The 17,756-nt window shown below is 33.7% G+C and overlaps 1 protein-coding gene across 1 annotated transcript in view; it reads left to right on the top strand.

The window, feature by feature from the left end:
- GALNTL6 (polypeptide N-acetylgalactosaminyltransferase like 6) overlaps positions 1–17,756 on the top strand; it is a 1,204,077-nt gene that overhangs the window by 430,142 nt on the left and 756,179 nt on the right. Inside the window, exon 2 of the mRNA XM_047854813.1 lies at positions 1,582–1,690. Within this exon, the coding sequence (XP_047710769.1) occupies positions 1,582–1,690 (109 nt within the window). The remainder of the gene's footprint in view (positions 1–1,581; positions 1,691–17,756) is intronic.

Here is a 17,756-nt window from a genome sequence, read left to right as displayed (position 1 = left end):
TCTTGTCACCCCCTTTTGAAATTTATCCTTATTATCCTTAATATTTTACATAAACTCATCATCATCCTTATATGTTTATTCCCCTTTAATTTCATTTTCTTGAAATCATCACTCTTGTAACAAATTGGTTTAAATATGTAGATGATAGTCATCTTACTTGGCAAATCTTTCTTCTGATTTTAAGGACTTTTTTAATGTGAAGCTCCATTTTCATCCTTTCAAACAAGCGTACCCCTTAGAACCTATAAAGATGAACTGAGATAATTTTTCATAAGCACAGTAGTTATAAGTTATACTGTTTCAAACTAAGAAATAAGACATTTTATTTGCTTTGGAAAGCCTCTTATAATAAGATGTCCTCACTGAAATTATTCATCTTTTGTTTTATATAAACTGAAACTTGAAAATTTTTTCTCTCCATTCTATAGATGTATTATTTATTTCAAAAAGTAAACCAAGTAAAAGAAAAAATGGTGTGTGAACATGAAAACATTTATTTTACATTAAGTTGAGTATTAAGATTGTGAAAATAAATTTCATTCAAAACATTTGTTTCTTGTTACCAAAAATAAACACCAAAAAAAGAAGTACTTTCAGCACTGTACACAAATATAATTTTCAAGTTGACATTGGAACATATTGGGTTTTACCAAAGCAAAAAAACATATGTTGTGACTATAGTTGTTGAGTAAGTGATAATTTCAACAAAAAGTATAACCATGTATCATACTTTAGCAGAAATTTAGATGAGAGACAGTATTAATAGTTGTTAAGACCACAATTTTGGTCTGAAGAGACTGGCCCAAGTCCTGACTTTACTACTGTGGTTTAATTCAAGTTATTTTAGTTCTCCGGGCATTACTTTAATTGGCAGAAAAATGCAGGTTTACAACAAAAGATTATCATAAAGATCAAGCAATCTTCTGTCCAAAGAGTTTTTAGCATCGTGTCTGGCTCCTAGTGGCTAATAAGGCCATTCAAAAATACTTGATCAGGGGCGCCTGGGTGGCTCAGTCAGTTAAGCATATGACTTTGGCTCAGGTCATGATCTCGCGGTCTGTGAGTTCGAGCCCCGCATCAGGCTCTGTGCTGACAGCTCAGAGCCTGGAGCCTGTTTCAGATTCTGTGTCTCCCTCTATCTCTGACCCTCCCCCGTTCATGCTGTCTCTCCCTGTCTCAAAAATAAATAAACGTTAAAAAAAAATAAAAAAAGAAACAAAAATATTTGATCAAAATGAATGAAACTGTACAAATCACAAACAAAATTAATTCCATTTAATACCATTACTAGTATTATGCTCAGAGGAAGTGATACACAGAGTTATTAGTGTCTCCGGATGAAATAAAATAGGAAATGATAGGGGTTGTGGATGATACATGCTCTCATTTTTAAAGCTGGAAAAGGATTTTAAAATGTATATTAACCTTGTCACTAGCAATAGCTTTCTTTTCAGTATACTCAGAAGATTCACTTATTCAACAAATATTCTTTGATTGCCTATTATGTGCTCGGCTGTATTTACCTACCATGCAAAAGGAAGTGCCTCCTTTTTATGCTCTGAATACTTTCCTTTTCCACAGACATTTCCACTGGGCCTGGGAGATGGGCAATTCTATGCATGGACAGATGGTTTGAGAAGAAAGGACTGGCATGACTATGAAAGCATTCAGAAAGAGGCTATGCGCTCAGGTATGAAGTTCAGTGTAAGCCAAAGTGCTACTTTACTTACTGCAGTGTCTCATTTGTCACTTAAAGAGTCTTGAATTAGCATCTCTTCTGCGTACAGTAAGGTATGTCTCATGGGGGTGTTGGAGGTCAATGCTGAACAGAATTAAAACAACTTCACATTTCTGAGAGAAAACAAATAATGAACAGCCTTTACAATATCAGCTGAAGAAGAGGTTACATAAGTTTTAGAAATCTATAATATTTCATATTTCCAGACTGCTTTCTAGTAATTTCTGAGGATATCTTAAGATTTATCAGTGATACTTGACTTGGTTGGTTGACATCTGTCTTGAGCTTGTTTTGCTTGTTAGGGCTGATGTATGTCTAACAGTGCACAATATTGAAGGGGTACCACAGTTCTAGACCTTGGCAGGGGAACAGCAAGTTGGTAGATCATATGAACTAGATAGAGATAGAGAAAACATTTTAGTTCTTGGAAAAAAGTAACCAGAGAAAATAAGTCTTTGTAGAAGGACAGTAAAATTAGGTTGTTGGAAACAGGGATTCAGAAAGGTATATAATTAGAAATCAAATGAACATGAGTAACATATGGTATGAAGTCCATATGCTTTCACTCAACCAGAGAAGCTCTGTTTTTTTCATACTGAGGATGTCATAGAACTAGAGAAGCCTTTGTTTGGTAGGACTGAGACATCTGAGCATCATTGAGACATTGCATTCCAAGTCAAATCAGCAGCAAAACTATGACCAAGCGCAGTATGAGGTCCTCCTGGTTAACCTTTCTCATAGATCATCCCATCAGGCAAACTGGGGTGTGAGTATTTAAATAGTTATGAAATTGTACAGACTGTGAAATGTTTTTGCTCTGGATCAGTTGTGGTTGATCTAATTATAGCCTTCTTTCATTTTCTTCTTCCATTCCTTTTCTCCAAATAAAGCTCCTCTCTCCCCTCAACTTCATTAAAGCTGCTCATCCCAAGAATGTTCTCTATTAGTCAGAGAACGAAGCTCTTCCAGCTTTCATTGTCTCCCCACTTGGCCATGACCCCATGAATGGTTCCTTCCAGTATCCTCACTTTTCCAGCTCTCTTATCTTTTCTTTCTATTTTCTCACTAAGCCCTGTATTAATCCAACCATCTGTTCCTTTTTCTAACCCCAGGATGCTGAAAATTTTTGGAGATGCTCACATAATTTAATCAACTGAAACTTCAATTTATTGAGCAGATATTTTGTACGAGGTACTTTACATATGAATTTTATTTAAACCACATAATTACTCTAATAGGAATTCTTATCCCAAATTTGTAAAAGAAAGAAAAGAAAAGAAGCAATATGGAACTGGGTCCTTAAGAATTTATTAAATATTATCCAAGGTCAAACAGATAATAATTTGCAAAACTAGGTTAAAAATCAGGTCTTATCATGCTCCATTACATCCCACTGTCAGACATTGAATAATAAATATTTGGACAATATGGAGTAATGACAGCGCACATATGTGAGGGAGAGATGTACCTGGGTTCATATTGTCTTTTCTGTACATGAGCTATGTAGGTGGCAAATCAATTTATCTTTCTGATGTTATACTTTGCAGAATTGCTGAAGGATTAAAGATAATACACCTAAATAATTGGCCAATTATTTGGACATATTATAAACTCAGCTAATAATAACTATAAATTTCTTTCACTTGATTTGGTATGCCTAACCTTCACCTGTGTGATGGGTTTTGGGTAAAAATCCAGTACTTCACATAATCTCTGCTTCATATCATTCTTTCTGCCTCCTGTGTAAGCATGCTGTTTATGTTCTCATCTTACTTGGGACAAGGGAAAGTTGACCTACAAAGAAAATTGGAAATATAACAAATTTTCTAAAGCATAAATTTTCTATGGAATTAGAAAACTTTGAAATGCTAAATGTTATATGATTCGCTGGAAAATACATGACAACTGAAATAGACTAAAATTCATAATTTAAAATTATATGAAATAGTACATAAATAAAAGGACTACACACACACAAATATACAAGCAGGTACACAGTCGAACATCTCTGTTCTTAGTATCTAAGTCAAGAAAAAGGATCATCTGTGTAGATTTGTATTACCTATGTATTTATACCTAAACAAATACTGTTGCATTTTTCTTGTGTTTGGGCTTAATCTAATAATTGAATCATAATGTCTGAATTTCTTCTTTTACTCAAAATAATTTTTGAGATTCATCCCTCTCCTTGTGTGTAATTCTCATTGATTTATTTCCACTGTTGTTTAATTTTCTACAACATTCTCCCCTTCATGGGCACTTGGGGAGTTCCTGGGTTTTCGTCATTATATATAATGTTGCTCTAAATATTTTTGTATATGGTTCTGGGGTAGAGCATTAAATTAAGAAATAACTGACTATTTTTCAATATTGAATCATCTATTCTATGGTATATGTGATATTTACTTGCTGCTTATTTATTATCTTTAGAGATGTGTCAATAATTTTATCCTCACATATTTTTTAGTGTTATTCCTAGAAAACCAATGTTATATGGGTATTGTACATGTTATTGATTTTATTGAAATTCCACATTGTTTGTAGCTGATATATAGAATATTAATAAATCTTAATATTTACTTGGATTTGAAACTTTCTAAACCCACTATTAATTATAATTATTTACCTATATGTTAGCTTGAATTCTCAATGCTACAAGAATTGACAGTACTTAATTTTTTTTTCCTTCCATTCTAGATCTTATAATTTTTGTTCTGTTTGTTTAGTTCTACTTACTGTCTTTGCTTGGCATCCCAGCGTAATGGTAAATAGTGGTTTTTGGTGGCATATCATGACCTGTTCTAATTCTGACTGTCACAGATTAGAAACTTACTTTAAGATTTTATCTATTTAATGAAAATACACTTTATTATGATTGCTAAGCCTTCTGGAGCTAGTTTACTGAGAGTCTTGTTTATTTTTGTTTAAACCTAAATGAATATTGCTATTATCAGAAATTTTTTGTTTGCTTGCATCTGTTGAAATAGATAAAAGATAAATTTTCTCTTTTAATATGTTATTTGGGTAAATTATTTCTATTTATTTTGTAATGGAAATCAAATATCCAATTCTAGACTAAATCTGTCTTTTTATTTATTATCAGATTTGGTTTGCTAATATTTTATTTAACATTTTTGAGTCTTTATTCATGAATGAATACTGGACACAAGTTTTTTTTGTTTTTGTTTTTGTTTTTGTTTTTGTTTTTGTTTTTGTTTTTCTCATAGACCCCATGTCAAATTTTGGTAACAATGTAATGATAGCTTCATAAATTACTCAGGTAATAATTTCTGTCTTTCTGTGCTTTGTAATTGCTTGTTGCATATGAGAATTATACATTTGCTGATAACTATGGAGACCTTGTGGGTGAAACTATCTGGACCTGGACTTTCTTGGAGGAAAGAATGTAGCTACTAGGTTAAACTTTTTAAATGGGTACAGCACTAGTTGATTGTCTATTTCTCCTGGAATTAACTGTATTTTTCTATCAATTTGTCCATTACTTCTAGAAGTGTTCATATTTATTAGTAAATTTATTCATAACATCTTCAAATATTTCATAATGTCTGCAATGCTTAAATTTATGTTGCTTTTTCTTTCAAATATCATTTGTACTGTTATTTTCATTCCTTCTTAATCTATTAAACCAGGAACCTGTCAATTTTATCAGTCATTTCAAAAACCAGGTTTTTACTTTGTTTATCTTATTTGTTATGTTTTTCTCATATGTTTACAGTCTTATATATAGTATTTCTTTTCTTTGACTTTATTTCCCTACTATATTTTTTCCTAATTTTTAAAATTGATTCATAGCCCCTTAATTTCAGCCTCTCTACTCCTGTAGACCGCATATTTAGGACTCTACATTCCCTTCTAAGTAGCACTTTAAGTACATAACACTGCTCTGTGTTCCAGCATTTTATATTTGTTTTTTTATGTTTTAGTTATACGTTAGTTATGTTTTCAAATGTCTAGACTACTTAAATACTGAAATTATCTTAACAATAAGAAAACCCAGAAATTACCTATTAATAAAAATCTCAATAATATTTTCAAAAATATATTAACATAAGCATGCATTTCATTAAATGTCCTTGTTAGTATTTTTATTAAGATTGTTTATTCTTTGTTCTGGCAATTACATCTTTGAGACATATATGGTAATTTTTGAATATCAGGCATTTTAAGTATCTGTTTTTACTTAGTAAGTAATTTATGGGGGGCCATGCTGTTTAACTCAGGTGAGTAATGAGGAAGATATTGCTTTAACCTTTCAGGAAATGGACATTTCCTACATTATAACAATAAAAACAGAAAAAAATGCAATTGAAGGATAGACTCTAAGACCTTAGGTGTAGCATTGGGGTTGTTTTCTGGTACATCTGTACCCTTAGAGTTATACTAAATTTAATGGGTTCTTTGAATTTGTTAGAAGAATTCTAACTAAATGTTCAAAGAAACACAGAGCTTTTATTATTTCATAATCCTGTACTGCTTTGTTTTGAGATTAGCATTGACCAAACTAATTTAACCATAGAAGAAGTGTATCTACATAGCATGTCAGAGTCAGGAAGCCTTCCTGGAAAAGGTAAACCAAATTTGAAAAGATAAAGGTTTACCCTGATATCAGATAAAGTTGGCATTCATTCAATTAATTTTCTGACCTCTTTTTCATAATAAGTCAGCCATATTTTTAGCATGGCTATTTTTTCTAACCTTACGTTTTCTATATACAATCCCATTGTGTTTCATTAAGTTAGTTTCAGCATCAAATTCTCATTTTAGAATTTATTGACACTAGGTTTCATCTTTTAACAGTTTTGCTATCCTTCTGAGTCATACTCCCAAAACTGAAAAGCATGCTTTTTGAAAATCATTCAAATTATTTATAAAAGTTGAATGGAAGGAACTGAACTAGGGATTCCTTTGATATAATATAAAAGACAATATATAAATTGATAATGATGTGTTATTCATTATATATTGTTATATTATACATTATTCAGTATTACTCTAGCAGCTAAAAAGCTATCCAGTTGACATTTCTCTATATATAATTTGAAAAAAAAAGGTAAATATATTTCTGAAATCAAAATAAAGTCTGCCTGTGGCATATCCCCCATCTATGGATCTAATAACTTGTACCAGATGTTGAGAAGAAAATGCAATTGGTTTAGGTAACTGTTTCTTATTTAATATGTGATGTTTCCTAATTGTCATAACATCTTTCTCTAAGTGGTAAAAACATCCTTTCCTGCAGTCTATCCAGGGTGGTGCATATGTGTGTGTGCATGTGCACACATGTACATGTGTTTTATAAAATCATTTTAAGACTATTCATCGGTATTTCTAGAAAGCACTTATTTTTAGTTTTGAAATTTGAAAAATTTCCTGTCCAGTCTTCTTTTTATTTTAACTTTAAAGATTTTCACTATGCTTATCACTGGTTTTGGGATTTCAGTATGTGTGAACTCAACATGAAAAAAGCTATTCTCAACTTTTGTATTTGATCTATTTCTTTGAAATGGATTATCCCCTCATATAATCATATCAACTCACACATTCTCCTATAAGCCTCAAGAATCTTATGAAATTATATCTAACTGTTCACTACTTCCATTTGTCTTAGTTAATCATAGTTTTGAATATTCAAAGTTTTTATTGTCTTATTCTATTCATTTATTCATTCACTTGTTCAAAAAATACTTTTCAGTGTCACTATATTTTAAATACTGCTCCGAACTCCGAAAGAAAAAATACACAAAAATAAACTACAGTGGCTCTTACAAAGTGTGCAACATGGTTGAAGGAGATTTCACTGTTACTGACATCAAACCATTGATCTCTCTTACCTAAATTATTTCAGTAGCCTCCCAACTGATCACCTTGTCCCATAGTCAGCTTTTCAAATAGCAGCCAGAGAGATCTTCTACAAATATGTAACCTGATCAGAGCATTTGACTCCTCTGCTCAAAAGCCTACAAACGCTGCTCATTATATTCAAAATTAAATCCAAACCTATTCCATGATTATGAGATCCAACATGATCTACTCCTGACATGTCACTGTCCTGGTCTCCTACTGATTGATATTCGATCAATTGACAGTCAGTCACTCTACTGGCCAAATTGGCCTCTTTGTTTTTCCTTAAGCATGCTAAACATGTGACTTTTCATTTATTATTCCTGCTGTTTGGAACACTCATGATTCATATCTTTCAACCCAGTCTCTCCTTGAGTAAGAACACAAAACCATATATCACCAGCTTAGACATACATACCTGCCAAGCAACACATTATCCTATATAGATATAGTCCTTTTCATGCATTTTCTATCCCTTTATGCTACTTAATTTTATAATAATTATCTATCTATATTTACATGTGTATGTATTTATTTAATGAATTAAGAATTTTATAATTCCTTGAAATATAAGCACTTGTCCAAAGGCTCTAAATTGCAATATTATCTTGAATCACTGAATTGGAGTTTTTGAATAATGACACTCCTATATAAGAGAGTATTGTGAAAACCTGACACAAATGGTTGCTGCTTTTCCCTTCTGGAGATTGCATCCAAGGCCCCCTTAAACCTTACGATCAAAGTTACCAGATGTTTATACTAATCATTGTGAATTTCCATAGCAAAACATCTAAAGAGTATGAATTAAAACACTATTTGAGAAGTAGGAGTGTACCATGCTTTAAAATGATTAATAGTAAGATTTTCTATGTTCCTTTAAACAACAGCTCACTTTAGTGCTGATCAGGGACCCATTTTGCTCTTAAATGTCCTTATTCTACATAATTGAGCAAGATTGCCAACCAAACAGAATGGGAAACAGAAATGTGCTTCATCTGGGAGATACTGTAACTACTTTGCATTCAGGAGGACAAAAAAATGGTAATTTTGCTATAACTACAATAGCTTCTGGTCATTTTTTTTTAATTTTGTTTTAATGTTTATTTACTTTTGAGAGAGAGAGAGAGAGCAAGCTGGGGAGGGACAAAGAGAGAGGGAGACATAGAATCTGAAGCAGGCTCCAGGTCTGAGCTGTAAGCACAGAGCCAGACGTGGGGCTCAAACTCACAAACTGTGAGATCATGACCTGAGCCAAAGTCAGATGCCCAACCAACTGAGCCACCCAGGTGCCCATGGCTCCTGGTCATTTTTAAGTGATGCCTCATGTCCCTTAAAAATAATACCTGGCATCTTTTTTTAATTACCAACAACAATGAGCATTGTTTATTGTTAGTAATTTCAGAATATTTTATGTCTATGATATGTTCTCAATAAATTTTGTAATGAGATCTTTGGCCAACTTTGGGAATTATTACCAAAATAACATTTATTATTATTCATTGGGTTAAAATTAACTTTTAATGAAATATTTCCTTTGACAGTTATTGTATAATAATGAAAATGTAAAATGGAAGTGAAAAGATTGTGAGCATTCTGTTGAGATGTATCATTTATATGTCTAATAATAGAACAAAATTTAGCTGAAACAGAATTGAGTGACATTAGGGAAAACCCCCTTCAATATTATCACATGAAAATAGCAGTAGAAATATCTCAGGAGACTTAGTAAACTGCAATGAGTTTGTATTTAAAAATAAGACAAAATTAACTTTTAAAATAGTTCAATTTACCTGTTTTTTGCAAAACTAAGAATATCTCTGTTTAGAAAAATCAGCTTCCCCTGGGTAAGTGTGCATAAGATTATTTGGTCTTATTTTTCACATTTGTAAAATGTGGTTTAATGATAGCCCCTATCACACAGTTATTTTAAGTGTTAATTAAGTTACATAATTAAACTAACTGGACTGTGGTTATGCTCAATTAGTGGTCATTTGTATATTCACAGAACCCTGATTCCTATGCCTATAGGGTTATAATTTGAATAACCTATCATAATTTTTTCATGCCTCCAAATCTAGTTGATTGGCACAAAATCTCCCAAAAATTGTCACAAGGGGGTTCATATTATCACATACTTCAAGTAGAGCTATATCTCTTCACTTTAGGTTTTATTATTATAAGACAAACATTTTGTAAGCATCTGCCCCAAACCTGTTTCCAACCAGGCATTTTGCTTATGTTTTGATAAAAATTGTTTTCATATGGTAGTTGTGATTATTATCAATTTTTTTCTGGCTATAAATGCTCCACATTTGGTGGGAGTTATATGAGTAGATAATAATCCTTGATCATGAAGAAATGGAAAATGTTCTGCTGAAGGAAGATAATGTCTGATAAGAGCCAAGAAGGAAAAGATGAGAAACATCTAGTAAAGCAAAGGATTTGAATCTAAATGGATCCAGTAAACTAAATGGATCCAGGCTAAATTGATTTTATGCCTGCCATTCATTTTCCTGAAGTCTTGCACTCAATTTTGTTCTTTCCAGTTATAACCCTTTCCTGTACAGCTTTGAAGTAAGGGTGAAGTGTAAGTTTGTATCTTCTATCAGCTTACCACACAGAAAACTCTAATACCCACTAATATCTGTGCCATAATTCTAATGGTAGTAATCTATCTGTTAATAGTAAATCTTGAAACTCCATGAAGTTAGATTTGTTATTTTTGCTGTGGCTTTAATTTTTAGTAGGGGTTAGAACCATCCTTACATTTAGTGTAGTATAGTTTATGTACTTATTCAGTATATATAAGTTTTAGGAAGAAAAGTAAGAGAACAAAAAATAGACAATTAATTTCTGATGACCTGGGACTCTGGTGTCATCCTTATGATGGCAACTAAAATTTGCAACACGCTAATGCTATGGTAACTCAGAGTTTCCCATGATTTGAGGGATTGTAATTCGTTCAAGCCTAAATTATCATTATGGCATTGTATTTTAGGTATAATTCATAGAGATTCAAGTGATTATTTGAACACCCTCCAAAATTCATCTCCAGGATCTGGCACAAATATTTCAGTAATGAGTTCTGGGCCTTCTTGGCTCCATTATCTAATGAGGGCTGTAGAGGAAATGTGTGTGTTTACCCACTAGGGAAGGAAAAGTGCCAGCACCAGAGACTGATGGCAACACTGTCGAGACATTGACTTCAGAACCGTAAATGCCAGTTTGACTTGTGCTCTGAGTGAATAGCAGTGGTTTTTGAGCAGCCTTCATGCCCGATGAAAGCAACTGGGCCTTCTGACACTTAGTAGTCATAGAAACGTGACATAAACGATCCTCAGGAATACTAGGAGCTCAGAATAGGATTGTTTGATTTTAAAGGAAAATATCTGTCCCCAAATATGTGTAACAAACTTGAATTATTTATAAAACGTAGACATTCTAATATAATGAAGAAATAGATTTAATGGATAAAGAATGTAATTTGATACAGTGTTTGGTTTACTGATGTGAAATGACCAGGAGAGATCACAAAGGAATTAGTATTATGAGGCATTTAATAATTATTTGAATTTCCATAGTGACCAATTGAGCCTTAGGTATCCAAATTCATTATTGGACTAGAATTACTAGATTAACTTAATAGACATTGACCTAGATAACAATCTAATAGAATTTAATAGTGCACATTAATTGGGATATTTATCTATATTATAGATAGATAGATAGATAGATAGATAGATAGATAGATATAGATATATATCTCCACTCATGCATATAAAATTATTTTTATTTTGTATTAAGGAAAAGGTAGTCATTGAGTCATTTTAAAAAAATGTTTATTTATTTTTGAGAGGGAGAGAGAGCACGAGCAGAGGAGGTGCAGAGAGAGTGGGTGACACAGAATCCAAAGCAAGCTCCAGGCTCTGAGCCATCAGATGCAGAGCTCAAACCCATGAACCATGAGATCATGACCTGAGCTGAAGTCAGACGCTCAACGAACTGAGCCACCCAGACACCCCAAGGAATAACTTTTGAAATTATAGCATATGTCTTATAAACAAAGAAGTTATTGGATTGATGCTCAGTTTTTAGTTCTTGTGTTTTATAATGATAGAAATATTTCATGCAACTTGATAAAATATTTTATAAGCCTTCTGACATATGCATTGTGAGCATTTTTGTAACCAGAACAAAGACACTAATTGCATTCTCCAAATTTGGAAAGTCAGTGTCATACTTATGACCAAGACCTACCATTTTTTTTTACTACAAATCCTATATTATTCTTTCCTTTATACTGCATTTTTTCTTTTCATTCTTTCTATCTGCATAGTGCCTTAACATGAGTGCAGTGATTTCTTGCACATTGCCTCAATGTTTCTCACAAAAGCCCCATTAGTAGGAATGGCCAAATATAAAAATATAAAAATAAATAAATAAAAGTATAAATATAAAAAGATAATGGTCAAATATAAAAATAAAGAAACAAAATTAGAAAAGTGATTTTATATGTATATGTGTGTCACATTATGCATGTGATTTTAAACATGTATATTACATAAATATATCAAGTGATAATATTATAGATGCATACACACACACCCCTTCAAATTAATGGCATGCATAATTCCAATATTCTGGGACAACCTTGTTTTTATAAATACTATTCTTATCTGTTTAGTGACTCTTCCTTCTTCAACTATTTGCCACCTATAGCACATGTAACCTGAATTGTCTTGTGCCTTATTCACCTGTGTATAAATGGAGACCATATCAATAGTGATGACTCAGTTTCTCTGACTCTTGCTTTCCACTATGTATGGACCCCCAATCTTCTCTCTACAAAACCTCACCATAATTTCTGAGCTCCCTGGAAGTAACTGCAAGTTTACTAGGCATTAACATCCCTATTCATTTACTCTGACCCTACACTGACAACTGATGGTTGCTACTCAAGTTCAGCATCTTACTGCCACCAGCACTGGAACCTTGTCTCCAGTGCTCCCAAAGCAGCATCATGTCACTAAGGCATTATGCTGTGTTTTTCACAGCCCTGCATATGGTTGTTCTTTAGAGAAGTGGGCAAGGGAATTCCTCTTTTCTCCGTTTTGTGTAGCACTTTGTCATCTAGGCACTAAATTTGCAATTCACTCTCTCCCGGAGATCTTATACAAAAGAGCTCCTTCTTTTGTCAAAAGGACTCAGCTACAAGTTTCTAAAACCAGACTGGGAACCAATATCAGACATCAACTGGTTGTTCTATATTCTTTCTTCCCCTAATGCGCTACTTGCTTGTGTATAATCTGAATGTGTGAAAACCCACAAGAGAATAAATTTAACCAGCAGATACCTCTAGGCTAGTTCATCAGATGAGTAAAATTTCACCACTGGGGACAACTGGACTCAAGCTGAGACCCCCAACCCCACCCCAGTAAATACAGACTGCACTATAGATGTAAATATGTCAGATGATTCTATTTTCCTTTTCAATGTACTATTATGTTAAAATAAGCAGTCATGCATAAACTCTTAGCCAGCAATCTACACCATTATAAATTGTATTTTACTTATTTTTTTTAATGTTTATTTTTGAGAGAGACAGAGACAAAATGCGAGTGGGTTACGGCAGAAAGAGAGGGAGACACAGAATCCAAAGTGGGCTCCAGGCTCTGAGCTGTCAGCACAGAGCCCAATGCGGGGCTCGAACTCACGAGCTGTGAGATCATGACCCGAGCTGAAGTTGGACGCTCAACCAACTGAACCACCCAGGCATCCCTGTATTTAACTTATTTTTAAACAAAATTATAATATTGTAAAAACATTAGTAAACTAATAAATGCTTATAGAATAATTTTTCAAATTCATAAACAATTGTATTAAAGTGTTACTTTTAACTACTAAAAAAAAGAGCACCGCTTTTATGAAGATTTGTAGTCAATTTTTTAAAATAATGAACAAAATGGATTTGGCAAAGAACAATGCAATACTTTTTTTTTAATAAATGAAATATACATGCCCTGTAATGTTTTTGAAGTGTTTAAAGATACCTTTAAATATTTATTTAAATTTAATGATGTGTTAGTTCCTTCATAATGAAAGGAGTAGAGGACACACGGTCAGATAATGTCAGTCAGCTTGTGGACATTTAACAGTAAACCAAAGGTGCTGAAAAGGAGAAAATACTTACATAGGCAACCTTCCTGGGCTTCAGAAGAATCTGAAAGTTGGACAGCCTGCAATGTGGCCCTAGTAATATCCCAGTGGCTTTGTAGCTGCACAGCAAGGAACAACCCATTAGAAAAGCTCTATCTTCCTATCTGGTGAGGAGTTATATCTTCTGCATCTCAGTCAGCTTCTACTGCTTCTGCTCTTCCTTTCTCTAATGACGGCCTTCTTCATTGTATCTCCAGGCAAAGTGCCTTAGAAGTGAGGATGTGACTGGGTAGAGCAGTCACTGGTCAGTTTAGGTTATCTCTAGGATGTAAATCACTTATGCCAGGCTTCCTCAAACACCGTGTTAGATGATTCCGTTTGGTTCAGATGGTAAGCATCTTGCAAACCCATAGGCAGAGTACAAAACATAGCAAGTATTGCTTTATGGATCAGTTTTGGCAATTATGCATAAGGGATTAATAAATATAGCAGACACTTAGAGCACACTATGCCATAGAGCCAATTTTTATGTTCTTCTGATTATTCTCAATAACAAATATCTCTCCTGAAATAAAAAGATGTCAGGGCCAGGATGATGGGACCAAGGCTTATATTAGTCAGGTTTCTCCAGAGAAACATAATCAACAAATGTATATATGTTTGGATTATGTATATATGTATGGAGAGAGATCTGTTTTGAAGAATGGGCTCACCCAATTGTGGAAGGAGCCTGACAAGTCCAAAATCTGATGGGAAGGCTGGCAGGGTGAAGGCTCAGGAAAGAGTTGCAGTTCAAGTCCAAAGACAGTTCACTGTAGAATTCCTTCTTGCTCAGAAGTCAGCCTTTGTTCTGTTAAGCTCTTCAACTGATTGGATGAAGCCCAACCACATTATGGAGGGTAATCTGCTTAATTTGAAGTCTACCGATTTAAGTGTTAACGTTATCCAAAAAAACAGCACCCGGAAACGTCCAGAATAATGCTTGACAAATATCTGGGCACCAGAGCTTAGCCATGTTGACATATAAAAGTAACCATCACAAGGCCCAGCAAGGCCTGAGCATACACAGGAATTAATGCTGTATGGGGCAGGGAAAGCCTGAACACCAGGCTGGAGGTTCTGAACAAGTGAACTGATTCCTCCCTACACTTGGTACTGGGAGAAGATCAGGTTTTGCAACTGATAATTCTGGGAATAGAAAATTCTAGGAACAATTCTGGAAATATACTGATACCTCAGTAAGGGACAGGTGATTTAATGGTTTCTCCAGTTCAGGTATTGCTACCAAGAAAGAACAGGTGAACCTGTATTTCAAGGGAAAGTAAAGCCAAGATTAAAAAGGAGCATAATAGTCATAAATAGCTAGAGAAAGGAACACAAGAAGGATACGTCAACAGAAAAACTGAAATCTAGTGAAATAGAACTTCAAGAGGGGACAGAGAGAGCTGAAACACAACAGCAGCAACAATAACAATGGGACGTTCAAAGAGGATCGGTTTAACCATGCAAAGGACTTTCTGGAACTAAAAATGTTACGTTGAACTTAAAACATTTAGTGTAAGTATAGAAGGAGTGGATGGATGATGACTTCTGAAACATATTTGTGGACAGGAAGATGAAATACAAAAATATGTCAAAACAGCACAGAAATTAAGAGATAGAAATTATGGGCAGAAGTCTTAAAACTGTGAACAGATGCGTGAATTTAAACAACTGAAAAAGAAAATAATTTTTAAAATATTAACAGAAAATTTTTTGGATCTCAAGAATATTTCAGTCCAAAGATGGAAAAATTGATGAAAAAAGACACACCTAAGCAGATGTTCATTAAAAATTCTGAATTAGGATAAAAATAATCTTTTTTAAATTTCCTGGCAGAATGAGAAGTTATATATAGAGAAAAGGTAATTAGTCTGTCATTAAAATCTTCATCTACAGTTCTAAAAATTAGAACTGGGCCACTCAAGTGTCCTGCAACAAAGTATTTTTAAATTAGGATTTGTGTGTTGGTTTTTTAGACACAATGCTATTACAGTGTTATTGCATTGAGTATTACATACTCAATAGATTACAGTATATAGTTAATATAGTGTACCTACATACATAACTTATATATGCTCTAGAAAACCAAAAAATTCAATTGACTTGCTTTATTGCCATATTCATTTTATTGCAGTGGCCTGGAACCAAACTGTACCATCTCTGAGGTATGTCTGTTCTATATTTCACATTCTAAATTAAAAATAATTCTAAATGATGTGAATCCCAAAGGGTGAGTCACAAAAGTTGAAAAAAATGACAACGTCAATGTGGAATTGAGTGATCAGAGAAAGCATGAGGGACAGCGATGGAAATTAAATAAGGCTTTGGAAGATGGCTACTAGAGCCATTCCTAGACTGGGGGTGGCAAAAGAGACCTAAACAAAAAAGAATATAGAAACTTATTTAAATATTGAAATGGATTGTCGTAGGAATGCCATGACCAACAACGAGACGGAGGAATGTCAAGGACAAGTTAAATGTGATTAGCATACAAAAATCTGGTTTAAATTGAGCTCATCTATTTCACAATGACAGGCATTTAAGCAGTCTAAAAAGGGAAAATGACAGTAATACTGAAGTTATGCCATTCTTTTAAACATAGCTAAGATTATTAATACTGAGTATGAGTTGGTACAATGGGTGGCATTTCTGAAGTGAGACATCACATGTCATTCTGCAAACTTGTATGTGACTGGGAGATCACATTGTGATCATGATAGGTGTTCATATCAATTCACTTTCTCTGAGAACCTGAGAATATAATACAGTCAACACATCTGTTCCAAATACATCATCTTCATGAGGCATAGGTACCAATGAAATGTATGTCCCTGAATATATTTATTTTTTTGTCTTTCTTTCCATTTGTTTGTTTTAGAAGCTGGGAGAGAAGGAGGAGCCTAGGTGTTTGAGTTGGTTAATCAGCTGATTCTTGATTTCGATTCAGGTCATGATCTCACAGTTCGTGGGATGGAGCCCTGCAACAGGCTTTGTGTTGGCAGCATGGGGGGCCTGCTTAGGATTCTGTCTCTTCCCCTCTCCTGCCCCTTCCTCACACGTGCTCTCTCTCAAAATAAATAAATAAACATTTAAAAAAATAAAAGAAGCTGGAAGAGAGGATTTCTGTAGGCATTAAAAATGAAGATATGTGTTAATGATGAAGAAAACTTTATTTGATGGAATGTCTGTTCAAGAACCCAGAAGCAAAACACTGATAGACACTTTAAAATGTAGCTTAATCTGTGCATTACCAGCCTGAAGCTTTTAAACAAACTACCAACCAAAAAGCCAATGATTAAAATTGCAAAACAAAGGTTAATTATAGAATCTTATTTACTATGGCTGATGCTGCAAAACTTCTTTATAAGAAATCACCATTCTGATAAAAATGGCTTTTAATAATTTATACAGGATCTTAACTGGATTTCCACAAAAAGGATTATCAAGTCATGATGAAGCACCTCTTTCATTTGTACTAGAAAATGTCAAAAATGAGAAGTGACAGACTTAGAACCCTTTACACTAAAGGAAGAGGAATATGAATCTCTCAGTATAATTGAAACCCAAAAAAATTGTATATTATAAATTAATTATTAGTAGAGTGAGGCTATCTTTCAAATCACCTCTGTATTTGAAATTTTAATTATACTAAAATAGTTTTTGGGGTGCCAGTTGGTTAAGACTCTGACTCTTGATTTCAGATCAGGTCATGATCTCACAGTTGTGGGATCGAGCCCCGCATCAGGCTCTTTGTTGGATATGGAGACTGCTTAAGATTCTCTGTCTTCCTCTGTCCCTCCTCTGCTCTCACACTTGCTATCTCACTCTCCCTCTCTCTGTCTCAAACATCAATCAATCAGTCAATCAATAAAATCTTTTTTTTTTTTAAAGTAGTTTTGCCTTGTTTGGTTCTGTGTTCTTGATCTGTCCTGCTGTAAATAGCTTTTATCCTCTCAGC

The sequence above is a fragment of the Prionailurus viverrinus genome, chromosome B1 (genome assembly GCF_022837055.1).
Source record: "Prionailurus viverrinus isolate Anna chromosome B1, UM_Priviv_1.0, whole genome shotgun sequence".
NCBI lineage: Eukaryota > Metazoa > Chordata > Mammalia > Carnivora > Felidae > Prionailurus > Prionailurus viverrinus.
The sequence above is the reverse complement of the archived record's forward strand: the minus strand, read 5'-3'. Positions and strand labels throughout refer to the sequence as shown.